Source organism: Astatotilapia calliptera, chromosome 6 (genome assembly GCF_964374335.1).
Source record: "Astatotilapia calliptera chromosome 6, fAstCal68.1, whole genome shotgun sequence".
Taxonomy (NCBI): Eukaryota; Metazoa; Chordata; class Actinopteri; order Cichliformes; family Cichlidae; genus Astatotilapia; species Astatotilapia calliptera.
In genome coordinates this window covers 33,392,244-33,409,880 of record NC_137427.1, presented here as the reverse complement: position 1 = coordinate 33,409,880, position 17,637 = coordinate 33,392,244, and the positions used below count along the sequence as shown (strand labels likewise).

At 39.3% G+C, this 17,637-nt stretch overlaps 1 protein-coding gene across 2 annotated transcripts; it reads left to right on the top strand.

The window, feature by feature from the left end:
* Positions 1-43: 43 nt before the first annotated feature.
* LOC113024623 (uncharacterized) lies at positions 44-16,708 on the top strand. Of its 2 annotated transcripts, none has more exons than XM_026171817.2 (10): positions 44-412; positions 10,678-10,884; positions 10,988-11,099; positions 11,217-11,307; positions 11,943-12,030; positions 12,163-12,296; positions 12,459-12,663; positions 13,679-13,763; positions 13,892-13,970; positions 14,650-16,708. In XM_026171817.2, the coding sequence occupies exons 2-10, from the start codon at positions 10,794-10,796 to the stop codon at positions 15,628-15,630; spliced, it is 1,866 nt and encodes a 621-aa protein (XP_026027602.2). In that variant the 5' UTR covers positions 44-412; positions 10,678-10,793; the 3' UTR covers positions 15,631-16,708. The 2 variants fall into 2 exon arrangements, with proteins under 2 accessions (XP_026027602.2, XP_026027600.2); XM_026171815.2 differs by lacking the exon at positions 44-412 and adding an exon at positions 4,798-4,962.
* Positions 16,709-17,637: the final 929 nt, after the last annotated feature.

Below are 17,637 nucleotides of genomic sequence, written 5' to 3'. Positions count from 1 at the left end.
GATGCTAAAAATATTGCTTTTAATATAACAAGTAAATCACTTTTGCCATATACAATAATCATTTCTTGAGTAAAGTTCAGCATGAACAGATATAAAATAGACTTGCACTAAAGGAAACAAAAAGGTGGCATCAAAACCCACTTTGCTGTGACGTACTTAGTGATAGTCACACGTATTACACGTAAGGCATTTTTCCACTGCATAGCAAAGGGGTTGCTGTACATAAGTTGAAATGTTAAAGCTGACCTGTGACAAGGAAGTGAGACTCAAATGTCCTCTCTTCCTCTTTCGCATTAAAAAAGCCTTTTGCTTTTTCTGAGCAGTATAGTTGTACATGTGTCACCGAGAGGACATGTTCATTATTTGTGCTGTTGCAGTGTGGGAGTAGTCACCCTGTCCTGGCTCTTAACTGGTGAGTGTGGTGCTCTGATAAAAGATTTCTGTTATCTTGCTGTGAACATGAGCTCCTTTGGGAAAGTTGTTGGTGATAACTTAGAACAGCAGTGAAGTCCCAAGATAATCTCTTGGTTTGTTTTTTATGTCATAAATAATTGGGGGTTTTTACATTTTAAGTTTAATTTTATTTTATTTCAGAACACAACATAAATTCTAGTTAGACTAAAAACAAATAAAAATACTAACAATAAGAAAAAGCTCGCTTGTTTTAACACTGATTATATTTTCAGGGCTTTGATGTGAAGTTATCTTTGTGAAGTTAATATTTATCCCTTTCCACTTTATAATAACCAACATTAAATGCCATTTGAGTTTGTGTTTCTAAAGCTTCCACTCGAGGGCAGCACTACACTAGAGTTTTAAACCTTGGCATTCAGCACTGTTGTATAATAGGAGCTCAGGTGAAATAGTCTGAACATTTAATCATGAGTATTTTTAATTAGTTTCTCTGAGCAGCTTTGCTGAGCACCTGCATCTACACACAGAGTTGTCTCAGGATTGTATCCACTTGAAAAATGTGTTACTTTGTATAAAAAATGGCTTTAATTCTTAAATAATTCTTGTTAAAGTGTTGTCGTAAATCTCACCCAAACGGTCGCAGCAGATGGCTGCCTCGCCCTGAATCTGGTTCTGCTGGAGGTTTCCTCCTGTTAAAAGGGAGCTTTTCCTTCTCACTGTCGACAAGTGCTTGCTATTTGGGGGTCATGTTATTGTTGGGGGCTTCGCTCTATCATTATAGTGGCCTTACATCACAATAAAAAGTGCTGTGAGGGAACTGTTATTTTGATTTGGTACTATGTAAATAACATTGAACAGAATTGAAACTGACATTGTTAAAAAACTTGTGGAACAGTGAAGCATTTACTCGTCAAACAGTAAATGAAGGTTTTTCTTCAAGAACATCTCCAACATTTTGACATTTATTAAGTATCTTTTGGTTAGTTACATAATTAAATTCATATTACGATCATTTATTTGTCTATACATAACTATTAATGTACGGTTGGTGATCTTAACTTGGCTTTAATGTCCTTTATGAGTCTAATGGGCACCATAACTTATATAAATCACGTTTTAAATAAATGTTGGAACTTGTCATTAAGACCCATCAGGAAAGTGTTTCCTCAGGTCTTTTTTTCTTTAGAGTTCAAGGCTTTTTTGAAACTAGAGTCTTGAGATATTTCCATCTCTGGTTGGTCTCTTGCTGTTAGCTGTTTTTAGCATGCTATTGATGCTTAGAGAGATCTAATGTTCTGTTCGCAGCAGTGCAAAGGCAGACATCACAGACAGAAAAATAATATAAAAGATAAAGTTGTAAAAACACTTTACAAACTGTTCCTTTTTTCATCCGTCTCAGAAATGCATGATTTAGAAAGTAAAAATACAACATAATCGTATTTTTTTCCTTAAAATGTCAAGCATCATGGACAAATGACATTACATAGCAGTCAACAGTAGTTACAAAAGGTGCAATGAGCAATCAGCTAATACCCGCCACAAGATGTCACAACAGTACAAAATATTAGTATAATATTATAATATATACGACTATAATATTAGTTATAATATATGCAATGTGCTAAGAAGTGAAGAGTGTGCTGAGAAGATTAAAGGAATACTTTAAGAAGCTAATGAATGTAAAAAACGAGAGCCAGAGGGGGACGGAAAGTGGATAGTTAGCCAATGAGGAAGTGCAGAGGATTAGTAGCAAGGAAGTGAGGCAGCTCTAGAAGAGTGGAAAGGCAGTTAATCCAGATGACATACAGTGGAGGTTTGGATGTTTCTAGGAGAGAGGGCAGTGGACTTTTTAACTAGATTGTTTAACACAATCCTGGAGATTGAGAGGACCCATGAGTAATGGAGAAGAAGTACACATCTTCTTCATTACTTTCCAAGAACAAAGATGATGTGAAAAGCTGTAGCGGTATGGCTTCATGCTGTGAAAGAGCACTTCAGGTGTAATGTTTGCTTTAAGAGTGTTGCTGGGTGGGCACTGGTTTAGCATAGTTGGATGAGCAGGCGACCATGTGCTGCACGTCTCCCCCTCTGTCTCTTTTTGCGTTCCTGTCAGTCTTCACTGTCTCCATCTAATAAAGCCAGAAAAAGGCCCCAAATTTTTTTTTTTTTAAAAAGTGTTGCTGGAACATCAAAAAGGGGTTGCAGTGTCTTCATGGATCCAGAGAAAACATATGATAGGGCGCCTGAGGTAGTGTGTTAGGAAATCAGAAGTGCATGTGAGTGTGGCGCAAGACATCAAATCAAATCAAAATCAAATCACTTTTATTGTCACATCACATGTGCAGGCACACTGGCACAGCACATGCGAGTGAAATTCTTGTGTGCGAGCCCCACAAGCAACAGAGATGTGCAAACACAACAACACAAACGAGCAAAATACAAGAATGGCCAACCTGAAACTAATAAATATATGTACAATATATAATAGTGTATGCATTTCTGGATGTGTATACTAAATATTTTCCTACGTGTGTGTGTGTGTGTGTGTGTGTGTGTGTGTGTGTGTGTGTATACACATTTTTACAAATTAAATAGTAAAAAAATAATAATAATAATAATAATAATAATAAAATATATAAAATATACAGAGTTGAATATGTGCAGGACGCCAGCGAGACAGTGGGTTAGGTGTGTGGTAGAAGTGACAGATAAGTTCAAGGTGGGGATGGGATTACATCAGGGTTTGACTTTGAGTCCTTTCCTGTTTTTGATGGTGATGGACAGCCTGACAGGTGAAGTCAGGCAAGGGTCTACGTGGACTAACGATGCTTACAGATGATATTTTGCAGTGGCGAGAAGGTAGCAGAGAGCCTGGACATGTGGAGGTTTGCACTGGAGAATAGAGGAATGAAAGTCAGTAGAAGATAGAATACATGAGTGAGAATGAGAGGGATACAGGTGGAACGGTAAACATGCAACTAGCACAGGTGGTGAAGGTGGGGTCAACCATCCAAAGCCTCGTATAGTAGACAACAGAGGTGAAGAAGAGAGTGCAGCGGGTGGAGATGAGGGTCAAGGTTGATGTGTGACAAGAGTGAATGGAAAGATTTCCAGTGTGGTGGTGAAACCTGCTATGATGTATGGTTTGGAGACGGTGGCACTGACAAAAAGGCAGGAGGCTGACGTGGAGGTGGCAGAGTTGAAAATACCAAGATGTTTTACTAAGAGTGACCAGGATGGACAGAATTGAAAATGAGTACATGAGAGGTATAGCTCATGTTGAAAATCATTTTTGGAGGGGTTAAGGGTTTCAGGATATTCAACCCCTCATGAACAAAATGTATTGCCTAAACCTTTTATACATGTCTGGCCAGGTTCTAGTAAGTTATGCACAAGTTGGCTTCTTGTATATCCTGTGTGCTGTGGCTTAAAAGCCCCCCTAATCGTGAGACTGGCCTACTTTTTGGTGATCTGCTTGTGTGTGCCTGACGTGTCACAGCACGTGATTAATATTTGTTTTGGTGTCTGCGTTAAAATATTGTCTTTAACACTTTCTCACCTGTGAGGCCCAGTTCGGTCAGATTTAGGCTGTCTATTTTCATCTGCTGTGTGCAGCTGGATGTGGTACTTGCAACGGTGGCATATTAAAAAAAAGTAAGACACTCTAGCACACGTGCACACTTCAGCACCTCTAATTTCAAGTCCTTTCCCAAACTGATAGCATTTCACCAGCAGTGGATAGTTGTGTATTAACTGGGCACAGTCACTTTTTTGTAGTATAGACTGTTCTGCCACTTATATCGTGCCTCCAGGAAACTGCAGAGGGATGATTGCCGTGTGAGTGCATGCACACGAGAACAAAACTAAATTTAGGACAGTGATGTGTTGTATTACTCAGTAACGGGTAAATGCATTACAGTAACACCAACACTGCTTTTTACCCACAGAAAAACCAGGTAGGATGACAAATAGAGGTTTTCACAATTAACCAATAAGCTTATTTAGTAAGCCAGCTGTTTCCCCCATTCTCAGCCTTTCTCACTTGCTAAGCTAACCTTCATATTTCTTATGTAAACATATGAGATATCGAACTTTCCATCAAACTCTCAGTAAGAAAGCACATTTCCCAACTAATCATTTAACCTGGCCCTAAAAAGAGTTGACTCTGAATTTCAGTTAGCAAAGCAAACAAAACAGAGGCATGAAATTATAGTTTCTGCACTAGCATATTACTTTTACTTCTTACCAAGTCATAGTATTTGTAACAAATAATAGAAACTCAGTGCAAAGGGAACAGAAAGTGTTTATGCGAACATAGAAAAAGGGGTTTTCACCATGTTTCACATTTCTTGACACGCTGATTGAATGTCAAGGAGTTACAACCCCAAGGGAAACCACAGCACCGCAGCCTCTTCTTTTCTCAGAAAATTTTCCAATACGTCACTAGAGGCAAGACGGCAAAACTTTAGTCAAAGAAATGTTTAGGGTACACGGCCTGAATAACCCTACAGACATGGAAATGACAGCACGCTGAACAACTCTGGAACGGTAAGTTCAATTTTTACTTGGTTTACTTGGTCTTTTCTAAGAGAGATCAAACACATTTTTTAGTTGCTATGAATGAATGAACCTGCGGTGAAGAAAGATGGTGTTGCAGTGTGATGGAGAAAGTGATAAAGTCTACTCTGAAGCGAGATTAGAAGTGGCTGGTTACGTGCATGTGATGAATGGAAAAGGCTTTCTTTTTTCTGTATTTAATTCATAAAATCATAACAAGTTAAAGCTCACCTATTGTGTTTATGCAAGAGTTCTCACTGTATTTTCCACAATATCATTGTGAACAAGACTTTTCACAGTTATATTGTAATTGTAATATATTCTGCACTAAAGATCACCTAAAAGGTCCAAGTAGACAGAAATATATTTAGATATAAAAACTAGTCCCAGTAAGATACCTAATGCTGTCTTTTTAATAAAAACGCTAACTCGGAAAGGTGCACTTTAAATGGCACAGGAAAATAGGTGGGGGGGTGAGGCAGGGGGAGGTGGCAGAATAGCAAAGACACAAAATAGTGTGGAGGAGCGAGAGAAGGAAAGGACGCCAGAGTTAAAGGGTTTCTAAAAGGACATGTGGATAGTTTTGTCAAATAAACAAAAGTTGTCCATGCACACAACAGCTTTTTTGGGGGTTGCAGTTTGAAATGTGTCAGCATGCTAACAAGCAAGTTTATCATGTTGATTTTACACATAAACAGTATTAAACAAATTGAAATTCAGACATTTCACAAAGCTCGTGGTAAGCTGTAAACACCCAAATTTCTGCCTGCCAGCAGCATTAGAGGAAACAGCTTAGGGGATTTATTGTATGTCTACAAAATTATGTGTCCCTGCATGCTCAACAGTCATACTGCTGCTGCCGCTGTTGTTTCAGGATACGCCTACTCCTAGACTGCGGCTATGATATGCTAATTTATCCCACCTTCAACCCTTTCAGTTAAGAACTGAAGCCATAGCGGCATAATCAATCCAACCATCTCATTTCCAAGTATCTGATCACATAAAAACTACTCGGCAGATTCTTGTCTCTGACATCATAATAATAACGATACTTCAATTAATCACTTACAGTAAACAAGACAAGGTTCCACCAACTGACAACCATGCTCATTTTAGCTACTTATAGTCAGAGAGCAACAAACATCTTTACTGCCTCTTTTTGGTTGAACATCAGCCAAAAAACAAAAGAAGGAAAGAAAAAATACCCAGACAGGTCAGCAACTTTCTGGTAACCACCAGTTGCTTAGGGAAAATCTGCATTTCCTGACACCAACTATCTAATGAGTGACATTTTTGTCAGTCATGTAGGTTGACAGGGTGGACCGGACTTTAAGCCCATGTGACTGAAGCTTAACATGATGACTATTATGAAGCAGTTCTGATCTGTATGCCCACAGAAATGAATAAAACATGTTACTCCAGCTCACCACTAGTTGTGGTTTCAGAAACCGCTGCACCAGTAATTTCAAGAAAAAAGTAGTTCAAGAAATGAAGAGCAGACTTTCTGGATTGTGAATGGTTGCTTTTTTTGTTATTGGAAACAAACATACCTTTCTGGGAAGACAAAGGGGTTAGGATGTGGTTTAAGTTTTTAGTGTGTATTTGTATTCAGTTTGTGGTTGTTTTTCTCGTGTGTCAGTGAAGTGAGTAAGGAAAGAGAGAAAGAGACGAAAGAGAAAAAAAAGAGATCAAAGAGTGTCAACTTTTTCACTTTGCTGTCGGACCAGTGTAGGGGAAGTCCAAAAGTCAGTAGACAAATGATATGAAGAGAACTAGTGCTTAACACATGAAAAATGGTTCTTAGAAGGTAAAGTATTAAGATAGTGTCTGATAAGAAGAGGCAAGAAGAGGAATCTTGATTTTCTGAAGTTATTAACAAAGCGGGTTTTCCACAATTGGATAAGTGGTCAACTGACGCAAATCATTCAAATCTCCTGTTAGCTGGGGAAGTCTGTGGATTGTCCAGTATGACTTTGACTCGTATCATTAATCACATGACTTCAGGTTTGATTAAAAACAGACTTGTGATTTCAGTCTTATGAACTTTTTAAAATAAAAAATCCACCATAACAGAAAAAGTCTTGTTGAAGTCTAACCAAAAACAAACAATCCATCCATCTTCTTCCGCTTTATCGCGGAAGAAGTCGCGGGGGCAGCAGCCTAAGCAGAGAGGCCCAGACCTCCCTCTCCCCAGCCACCTCCTCCAGCTTATCCGGGGAACACCAAGGCGTTCCCAGGCCAGCCGAGAGATATAATCTCTCCAGTGTGTCCTGGGTCTGCTCCAGGGCCTCTTCCCAGTGGGACATGCCCGGAACACCTCACCCAGGAGGCGCCCAGGAGGCATCCTTGTCAGATGCCCGAACCACCTCAGCTGGCTCCTTTCGATGTGGAGGAGCAGCGGTTCTACTCTGAGCCCCTCCCGGATGGCTGAACTTCTCACCCTATCTCTAAGGGAGAGGCCAGCCACCCTAGGGAGGAAGCTCATTTCTGCCTCTTGTATCCGCAATCTCGTTCTTTCGGTCACTACCCACAGCTCGTGGCCATAGGTGAGGGTAGGGACGTAGATCGACCGGTAAATTGAGAGCTTCGCTTTTACACTCAGCTCTCTCTTCACCACGACGGACCGGTGCAGCGTCGGCATCACTGCAGCCGCAGCACCAATCCGTCTGTCGATCCCTTCTCCCATCACTCGCAAACAAGACCCCGAGATACTTGAACTCAGAAACGTTGGACATAATTGGACAATATTACTCAGCTGAAACAAGGCTGTCCATAAGACTTGGCTTTGATGACACTGTAAGGGTAAAAAAGATGGTTTGTCAGAGTGGAAATAATTGAGGCTGAGGCATTCCTATCCAAAGTAATTACAGTGAATCATTTCATGCTCTGTATTCCATACACAACACCAGAGGTTACAAGTAGACAATTTTACATAATCCAGACCTTTATGTCTTTAAGAAATGCTTAAATGTGACTAAATGGACAGTTTCACCTGGCTTCAAAGATAAATATAGCTTGGCTCTGTCATCATAGCTATGAAAATGTGTGCAGTGTTTACTAGTGATATTGTTGAAGTTGAATAAAGGTAAGTGTGGGCACAGAAGCTCATGGAACTTCATGATGAATCTTTTGCATTTAAAAGACTCACCGTTCTTTGAAAGTCTGTCTGAATGCTTTAACTGCAGAGGACTTCTACCCACGCAAGAAGAAAGAGTTAGCTGTGATTAAACCAAAACACCCACATCAAACATGCGCCTTGTTTGAGCCGTCTGCTACAGATTGATGTGACTGCAGTGCGACCTTTATAGATCTGGTAGAGTGAAAGGTCAGTTTCTACAGATTCCTCACACTGAGGAGCAGCAGTGCATTAGCGGTGTCAGGTAGGTGTATGTTGTCAGACCATTTGCATGCGGAAGATCAGATAACGAATAAAATATAAGCAGTCTCATATCATAATTTGACACAATAAGTAATCTACTTCATTTCCTATCCCATACTGGTGTTTCTCTTTTTTATTCTGGAAGATTGCAAGGCTGTTATCTTCTTGGATCACTACATGCAACATTGTCACCCTAGAAGAGCTCTTATCAGAGAGTCTCAATGTCAGGATGGAACTGATCTTGCTTTATGCTGCAGCACATGACTCAATCTAATAGTACATTTTAAGAGGATGTAGTTAGTGTAACTTCCCCCCCTCACCTTTTGTATCAACTGACATCTTGTTAATTTTTACACAAAGTGCCTCCTGTTAAGCTTATCAACTTCCTGACTACTAAAGCACTTTCTTGTAATGTGCATGACTGGAAATTGTATACTCCATTTATTAAAATCATGTAAGTCTGAGCTCATTGCATGCAATCAGATTAAGTTTTTTTTAAGAAGTGCCGTTAGCAGGAAGTGAACCTGTCAGAATAATGGAACATTTGAGTTCTCAGAAAAACATTTTGACCTTTATTAAACCTTGCAAACAGGTGACCGTAGAAGCACCAACATAATGTGCTTTCCCCTGTGCACGGAAATGGAAGAAAAACAGTAGTGTGCAGCGGTTTGGGCTAAAAAAAAAGGAGAACAACACTTTTTCTTCTTTTTTTTTTCTTTTTTTTAAAGAAATGATACTGGCACCACAAATATTTATCAGTAAATGATTTTTAAAATGTTCCACTGCATTTTAAACTGCAGCAACTCATGGTATACTTGCCACGAACTGCCACAAGTGTTGACTTCTGCATGACACTTGGAACGTAGTTTGTTAGACAGTTATTCTATGGATTGTGGCTGAAGATAATATTTAGGGTTTTAGCTGCAGGTTCAGGTTTAGGTTTTCTATCATGCTACAAAGCAGAATACATGTTATGTTATGAATGTGAATCTAAACATGTAAAGAATCTACGTCAGCGCTGTGCAGTATAAACTTAATATGTTTGCGTTAATCACAATGAAAAGAAATGTTCGCTTGAATATCAATGAGATAAAATGCTTTTAAAAAAAGGTGAAAGTTTTAGGTCAGGCTCTGGGTGTTTGTGGGTCAGCTTGCACTTGGCTGCAAAACCACAAGAACCACGAATCCACACAAACACATTTTTTTTTCATCCTGTTTTTCACAGAGTTTAAATGTCATTGCGGTCCACATGCAAAAGCAGCTGCAGCTAATACATTTATAAGTATTAGCTGTAGCATGCCCTTTGTGTGCATTGCTGTGCACGGTTAAAAATCCAACAGGCTGTAGTCAACAAACTAATAAATGATGATGAAGTTTAAAACTGAAACATTAACGCAGAAGCTGCCAGTTTTTACTTGACTGCATGTTTAAATGTGTCATCAGGTACTAAATTTAACCTTATCTGTCAGTTGAAAGAAATGATAGGAAGTAAGAAACACGTGTTGACATGCTTCAGATGCTCAGAAGTGAAGAATAATTAATCAGAAGTTCACATTTTAGTCTGGAGAGCAGTGCCGATTCAAAGTAAGATCCTCTACAGTGTTAATTGCTTGAATTGAAAAGCAACGAATTCAACCTTTTTTTTTTCCTTTTATCTGTTTGGGTTTGTGTAGCTGACACAATTATTATTATTGTTTTATTAAGAGAACTGTTTGATATTTAAACTGTATTTTATTAAATAGTTGTGCTGAATTCCAGTGGAGATTGAATGGAAACTGCTGACATTTTTGCACAAATGTGGGTGGGATGAAAAAGGCAGACTGTTGTATGTTCCAAAAAGGAAGCTGATGAAAGGTTTTGCATGTCTTGAGTGTGCGTGGCTGAGTGTAAAATGAGAATTTGACCAGAGTATTTCTTTTCATTACCTGTTTTAATGGCTGTATGAGTGTGGCCTTTCAGAAAAAACAGCTGGTCTTGTTTTACCCTGAAAAAGGAAATATCAATGACATTGTATTTGGTGTTGATTTTGATGCATAAGCCTGATTTACACTGGAACTTTGTTGTCTCAAATCATCATTGTTCATTTATCCTGTTACTGCAAGAGAACAAATGTCACATTTGTACAGATGTGGAACCGCAGAGGAGTGGGGCAGGATCTGAAACACTTCTATTTCTGTTTTTCCATCGACTGCTTATGTTACAACTTATTCTTGATGTGTTTGTAGGCAGCAGTTTTTTTTCTATGTGTATCTCTGTCACATTGTTGCATCTTGTCAACCAGATGATTTAATAAACACTTTAAATTTATTTATTTTTTATCTGGGCAGGATGAGAAAAATTGGGAAGCAGTGAGCCAAAGTCTGGAGCGACTACAATGCTTCAAATCTTCCAGTCACTGAGCTTTGGAAACAAACCATCCCAGTGGCCTCAAAGGACTTAACAAATGGAGAGAAATAAGAAAAGACTTTCCCTGTTTATTCTGCTGCCTCTGCTGCTGCTCTGCACAAGTGATGAGTGTCCCAGGCTTCCAGAGAGTTAGTCTTTATTCCTCTTTATTCATGTTTAACTGATTTTAAGATCTGTTGTTTGACATATTTACTCATTTTCATTTAATCTCTCCTGTTTTAATTCTCACAGATCTCACTTGCTACACTGACTACAATAGAAACATCACATGTTTGTGGAACAGCAAATACGTGTCTGATGACACTGCATGCACCATACATGCTCAGTATAAAGGTCCCTACATGTAAGGACCTCAATCACAAAAAGAAAACCTAGATGCATAATACTTACAATACACGAGTCACAAATGTCATCAGTAACATCATCTACAGCAAAATCAAATGAATATTCTTCTTCTCAGCTCTTACAGCACTTCCTGTCACCTAAAGTCTGTTGACATGTCCAGACCAGACCTAAAGGAGTGCTCCCTCATCTTTGAAATGGAATACACTGTGAGTGTGTAAACAACTAGCATTGTTGGTGGATACCCTGTTTATTAAAAATATGTTTAAAATCTGTAGAAGAGAGAAAAAAAGAATCATCTGCTTTTTAAGGTATAGACAGCTGTGAAGAATCCTGTGATGAGCATATGGCCAGCAGGACATTTAAAGCACACTGCTTTCCATTTAATATTAGAGTATCTATGTATGAATTTCAGGAAGTACAACTCCAGGATCAGGCTTCTTTTTTATTTTTACTTTTTTGCACATGAAGTGAAATTAAAGCTAATTATGGCCTCTGTGCAGACACAGACTACTGTGTGAAAATGCTAATTTCTCAAAACGTAGAAGCTAAACTGAGAGAGCATTCTGGACCCCTTTTTTTCTAATATGTGCGGGTATACCTGCACATATGAAATAATAATATGTCAGAAATGAAGAAGAAGCATAACTGGTCCCACCCTTGTGAATTTCACTCTGTGACACCAAGGAAAACCTCAAGCCTCAAGCATATATACATCACTTCTAGATTTACATCGAAACTATTATCTGTAGATTTGAATCAAAACATTTTAAATTTACCAATCGATTTAGATCTTCACTAGTTTTGGATCATTTTATTAATTTTTCAAAACAATTTATTTCAGTTTCGGTCTCTCCATGTGTTGTCCATGAATCTGAGCTGTGCTCATATGAAGCAGAGTCTAAACACTTCCTACATGCCGTCCTGTCACAGTGAGTGTAATCTATACTACCTCATTGTTACTTACAATATGACCTATTTACGGAGCCCATAGAACATATTTGTCTGATTCGTGTGTGTGTGTGTGTGTGTGTGTGTGTGTGTTCATGTGCACACTCTTACAGTAAAGGTGAATCCTCCTTCGAAGCCAGAAGTCAACGTCACCTCTGTTTCCTGGTTGTCCGAAGACCCCGAACATGAAATGATCAACTCATACGAAAGTGAAGTGCAGTGGAAGCAGCAGGATCAGTCATGGAGTGTAAGTTTAGATTTTGTATCACAATGTGAATGAGTTTGGGTATGAAGTCGAGATCCTGAAAGTGCACGTTTAAATAGTGTGTACACATGATCCTTGCCCTGTGTTTGTGTGAATTCATAGCAAGAGTAAATAAAGTGATATAAAAATCTTTCTGTCTGTCAGGATCCCCCCTTTCAGAAAAAAGGTGACATTCAGTGCGAGAATGAGTGCAGGGCAGAGCTGGACCCAGACAAACTGATACAAGGCGAGAAGTACGAGGTACGAGTTCGTGTGCGGTCTGTTAAACCTCGACCCAAGGGAGCCTGGAGTGACTGGAGCCCCACTGCATCATGGGAGTCACCAGTAGGAAAAAGAAAACCACCATCAGGTACTTTTTTTGCCAAATGGCTCCAAAGACAAATAGTTTAGTTTAAGAAACTCTGCAGAGTTCTCTTTTACATTCAGTCCTGCCTTCTCTCATTTTTCTAAGCTAACGTGATCGGCTCTGTCTTCTGTTTCAGTACAACAAGGACACACATTTTATAAGAGCAACTAAAGCCCACAGAAATTCTGTATTTGTTTTACCTGATGAAGTCAGTACAGTCAGTACCATTGTTATTCTCTGTTTATGTAAATGACGTGCAGCTCCAAGATAGGAAAGTGAAAATGTGAAAATATGCTGATGATATGGCTATTGTTGGTCTTCTATAGGAACTCGAGCCCTAATGGTTTTGCTCAGGGATGCAGGTTGAAAGAAGGGTGTAAATTTCATTATTTCCTTATTAAAAATGAAAAAGCTTGTCTTGAATTACCCAATCCCCATGACCGGCTTCACTTTCTGATCAGTCTGTGAGAGTCATTAATATCTTTAAGTATCTGGAAACACATTTTAAGGACAAGATTTATTTTTTTTATGCTCATTCCATTTACAGGAAAGCTAATTGGAGAATATTTTGTTATTTTGTAACATGATTGTTAGAACTACCAGAACAATTACTGGTCGATAGCAGCCTTGATTGGAATCTAGTATCTTCAAGCTGTCTTAAGGAAAGCCTGGTCTATTGTTACTGACCCCAAACACCCTCTTCACTCTGATTTTGAATTAATGCTGTCAGGATGACGTTACAAGATGCCTCTAGCTAGCAAAAAAGTCTATAAGAGATCCTTTGTGTCAAAAGCATTTAATATTTTAAAAAAATCCATCATATACTGTGAAGTATTTCTATAGGTATATTGGAGTGTTATTTATGCTTAGGTTTGAATGTGGTCTGATTCCTACCAATATTTTTATTATGATTTTATTGCCTGGTTGATTTTTGACTTGGTGAACCAAAGACAATTTTCCATTAGTGTGGACGATAAAGTTATTCTATTCTGTTTTTTGGTTTTTTTGTATTTTTCAGATGTTCCTACACTTGTTGTGTGCATAATTACAGCAGGTGTTGTAGTGTTAATGGCAGTCATTCTCTGCACAACTAAAAAACACTGGTAAGCAAACTTTTCCAAAAATATCTCAATGTGCAGTATATTATGATTAGTTATTCTGGTATGATGTATTAAAAACAAAAAGATTCTTTTTGACAGCTTCGGTTTTGATTGTAATTTTGTTGCCTCAGGGTTTATGTAGTAAAGACAATGAAAGGTCAGCCCGTACCAGACCCAGGAAAATCCTCCCTGCAGAATGTACATTTTAAGGTAAGCATACAGGCTGTAGATGCGTCCTCTTTACTCTCTACTGTTAAATCATGTAATCAGGTTACAGTTTACAGTTTAAAATGAAAAACAATTGAAGCTGCCATTTCAGGGCAGTAAAAAATAACATTTGTGTACTATCATGGTGAACATGTTTGCAGTAAATGTACATGACTAGCAGCTATCGTTAGCATTTATTTTGAGCTGTGTGTCAGCCACATATGACTGTAAGTCGATGTGGCAGGCCGTGGCTTGCGGTGCCGTGCAGGGACGGCAGACGCACCTGCATGGCATCTGCAATCATGCCCCGCCTACTTAAATACTGTAGTGGGTCCTGCGTGTGCACAGCAACCATCAAGTATTAATAAAGAATGATTAAAATGCCACTGGGTCAGCCGTGGTCGTTTACAGTCGAATACTGAATCTTCTTTAGTTTTCAGTTCAATACTTTGTCATAACCATCTACAAATAAAAATGAGATAACTGCAGCTCATAAACAGACACAGCATGCAACATAAAAAGAGAATTACTGAAAGTTGTGCTGCAGACAGTCTAACCAGACAAACAAAATTGATCACCGATCCATTCGTCTTTTTAATCCTGGTCTTGAAGTGCAGACTGAATATCTAGTATATTTCAAATCTTTCTAATCTCTTCTGTTCTGTGACTTTCTCTCCTCCAGAGTGGGTTCTCCAGTGAATACTTTCACTCCTTCTTGAAACCAGTGGAAATTATCACTGTAGAATTAATCTCACCTGTGGATGCTGCTGTGGCCTACAAGCCAGATGAGAAGATGGTGTTGAACAAAGGCAGCTATGACTCCACCAGCTCCAGCTTCACTAACCCAAGTTACTCTGAGCTTTGTAGCCCTCCTCCTATTTCCTCACTCACTGCTGGGAATCTGAAGCCCTGTGCGGTTGACACGCCTTATGGTCCTGTTGGTACTCAGGGTGAAGGAAAAAGCGCAGAACAGGAAAGTGATGAAGCGAGAGAGAAAGAAAAGGAGAAGTTAATGTTGCTGCTCAAAGGCAGCAGTAACAGTGAGCCAGTGCAGGTGATTTCAGACTACGAGAAAACTGAGAGGCTCGACAATGATCGATTTAGGCTCCAGAGTCTAGATTCAGGCATGTGCAGTTGTGAAGAGGTCAGTGAAGAGAGCATGGAGGCAGATAGCATCAATATGACTGATAGCCATAATGAAGAACCTGAGGGTGAGGAAGAGAAGGAGGGAGGGAATAAACAAAAGGCAGATTTTCAGAGGTTGTTTGGAAGCAGCGGAGGTGTGTTTGGCAAGTCTATCCAGGTTTGTTCTGATTATGAGCGAGTGGAGAAACAGCAGGCTGACAGCCCGGAGCTTCCCAGCTTGGATTCAGGTGTTAGCAGTGGGGGAGAGGAGCAGCTGAGTCAGGATGAGGGCATGGAGGATGTTGATAAGTCCACTGAATCTACACGCTTCCTGTTTCCGCCTCATCCTTCCAGTGCTTTACCATGCTCCCTGCTCTCTTTTCCACAACTGCCTCTGAACTTGCCTGGGCCACGACTGAGTCCAGCGTTGCAGCTCCAGCCAGGTCACATGACACAGGGGTTTGCTCTGATGTCAACAGGCAGGTCGGTGGAGCCCTCTGGTGATGGATATATGCCAGTGAAACAGGAGGACGGCTGAGAACAGACAGCAGGATCAACTAGCAGGACAACATAGCATGTAGCACTTGGAGGAGTCATCACAGTCAGTCAGTTCTCAGGAAAATGTGACATCACATAATTCTTTCTCTTCTGCTCAGTTTTCAGCAACTTTGACAGTTTCATGAATGTATTTTACTTTTGTTTTTTATATATTTATATCAATATTTATGCCTGCTCAGAAGCTCATACTGTCACCCCAGAATAAAATAATGTGACTCTTTCTACAATGTAAAGGCTGCCCTCTCTGCCATCACACTAGCTGACCTGACTGACTCTAAACTGTGTAAATCTGTGTAAACTGTGGTAAACTGTGGTAAACTTCCCTACATGGACTAAAGTTTTTGGCCACATACATATTGAGCGATTTAAATCCATACCATGAAGCTTCCAGTGCACATTTTTTATCCTGATGTCAGTGGCAGAGGAGGTTTGGAGCTGTACAGAGCAGAGATGGGCAGTAACGCGTAATCCGATTACTTTTTTCAAGTAATGAGTAAAGTAAGGGATTACTGTTGCAAAAACGGTAATTTGATTACCGTTACTTTCCCGTAGGAACGCTGCGTTACTGCGTTACTAAAACCGTGATTTTTTTGCGAGAATGTCTCATGACAGTAAGGTAAGCAAGTGCGACGTTCGTGACAGCAGCTGTGTGCAGATCAACAATGGATAATATATCGAGTGCAGAAGAGAGTATGAGCATGCAGCGTTTAAAGCGTGGAAGTACTGACCTTACTTTAAGTTTGATTCCATAAAAAGTGACAAAAACCTGCCCCAGGGCAAACCTCCGCCTACGCCACTCTTGCTTTACAGGTGAAAATAGAGCAAAAGGGCCGCTGAGTCTTTGATTTTATTTATTTTCTGCTGTGTTTCACTTGCATCTATTTGAAAGACTGAGTGTAAACACAAAAAAAATATATTTTATGTGCGGGAATGTGCAGAAAATAGGTTTAAATATTAAACAAATTTCTTCCAGTCAGAGAATGTTGCATATAATAAAATTTTTGCTTGATGCATAAAGTTAAAAGATTAAAACTAATAAAACAAGTTTTAAAAAGGGACTTTTCCATTTGATTACATTTTGTATGATGGATTATGTAGAAAAAGTAGAATTGGGCTGAAAGATCTATCGCTTTATCACCTATTCAGGTTGTAAATCGTGTTTTTAAAAAGTAACTAAGTAACTAAGTAATTAATTACTTTTGAAAATAAGTAATCAGTAAAGTAACGGGATTAATTTTGGGGGGAAGTAATCAGTAATTAGTTACTGATTACTTTTTTCAAGTAACTTGACCAACACTGGTGCAGAGCCTTGGTGGCTTTTATCTCAGCTTATGTTGTCTGACATAGTATTACGGTACCACACTGTGAGAGCAGTGAACTGTTCAGACCCATTCTTTCACAAATACTTGCAAAGGCAGACTGCATGGATGCTTAATTTTATACACCTGTAGTCATGGAACTGAAACACCTGAATTCATTGAGTCAGAGGTGTGGCCCAATACTTTTGGCCATATAGCAGCGTATTTAACAATGTTGGATTGCTTGTTTGTAACAGACTAACTTGGTAACTTTATTGCAGGAAACATATCCGGTCGTTAAGTGATGACGTGACGAATTCTACTTCTGGGCCTAAAGTAGTCTGCGTTTAATATGGCTTTTGTGTTGTTAACTTGTTTAATGTTTTGTATTTTCTTCTATTTAATCTCAAAAAGCTCCTAAAACAGTTAGTGATCACTGTTGACCTCCCTCGGCTTTTATTACCGCTAATCTACAGCCCAGCCCATGCAGCAGTATATGAATGACTAACCTCGTATTGTGGATGGATTATCTCAGTTGTTCTCCTGGCTGAAGTTTGGTCCTTTTACAGCATCCTGCCATGCGATTACATTTGTTCCTGACCACCGAGAACACTCACGTTAACTTTTATCGAGTGGAAAAAAGTTAGCTTGTATATATTATGCTAACATAGCTGTGTCACTAGCGGTCA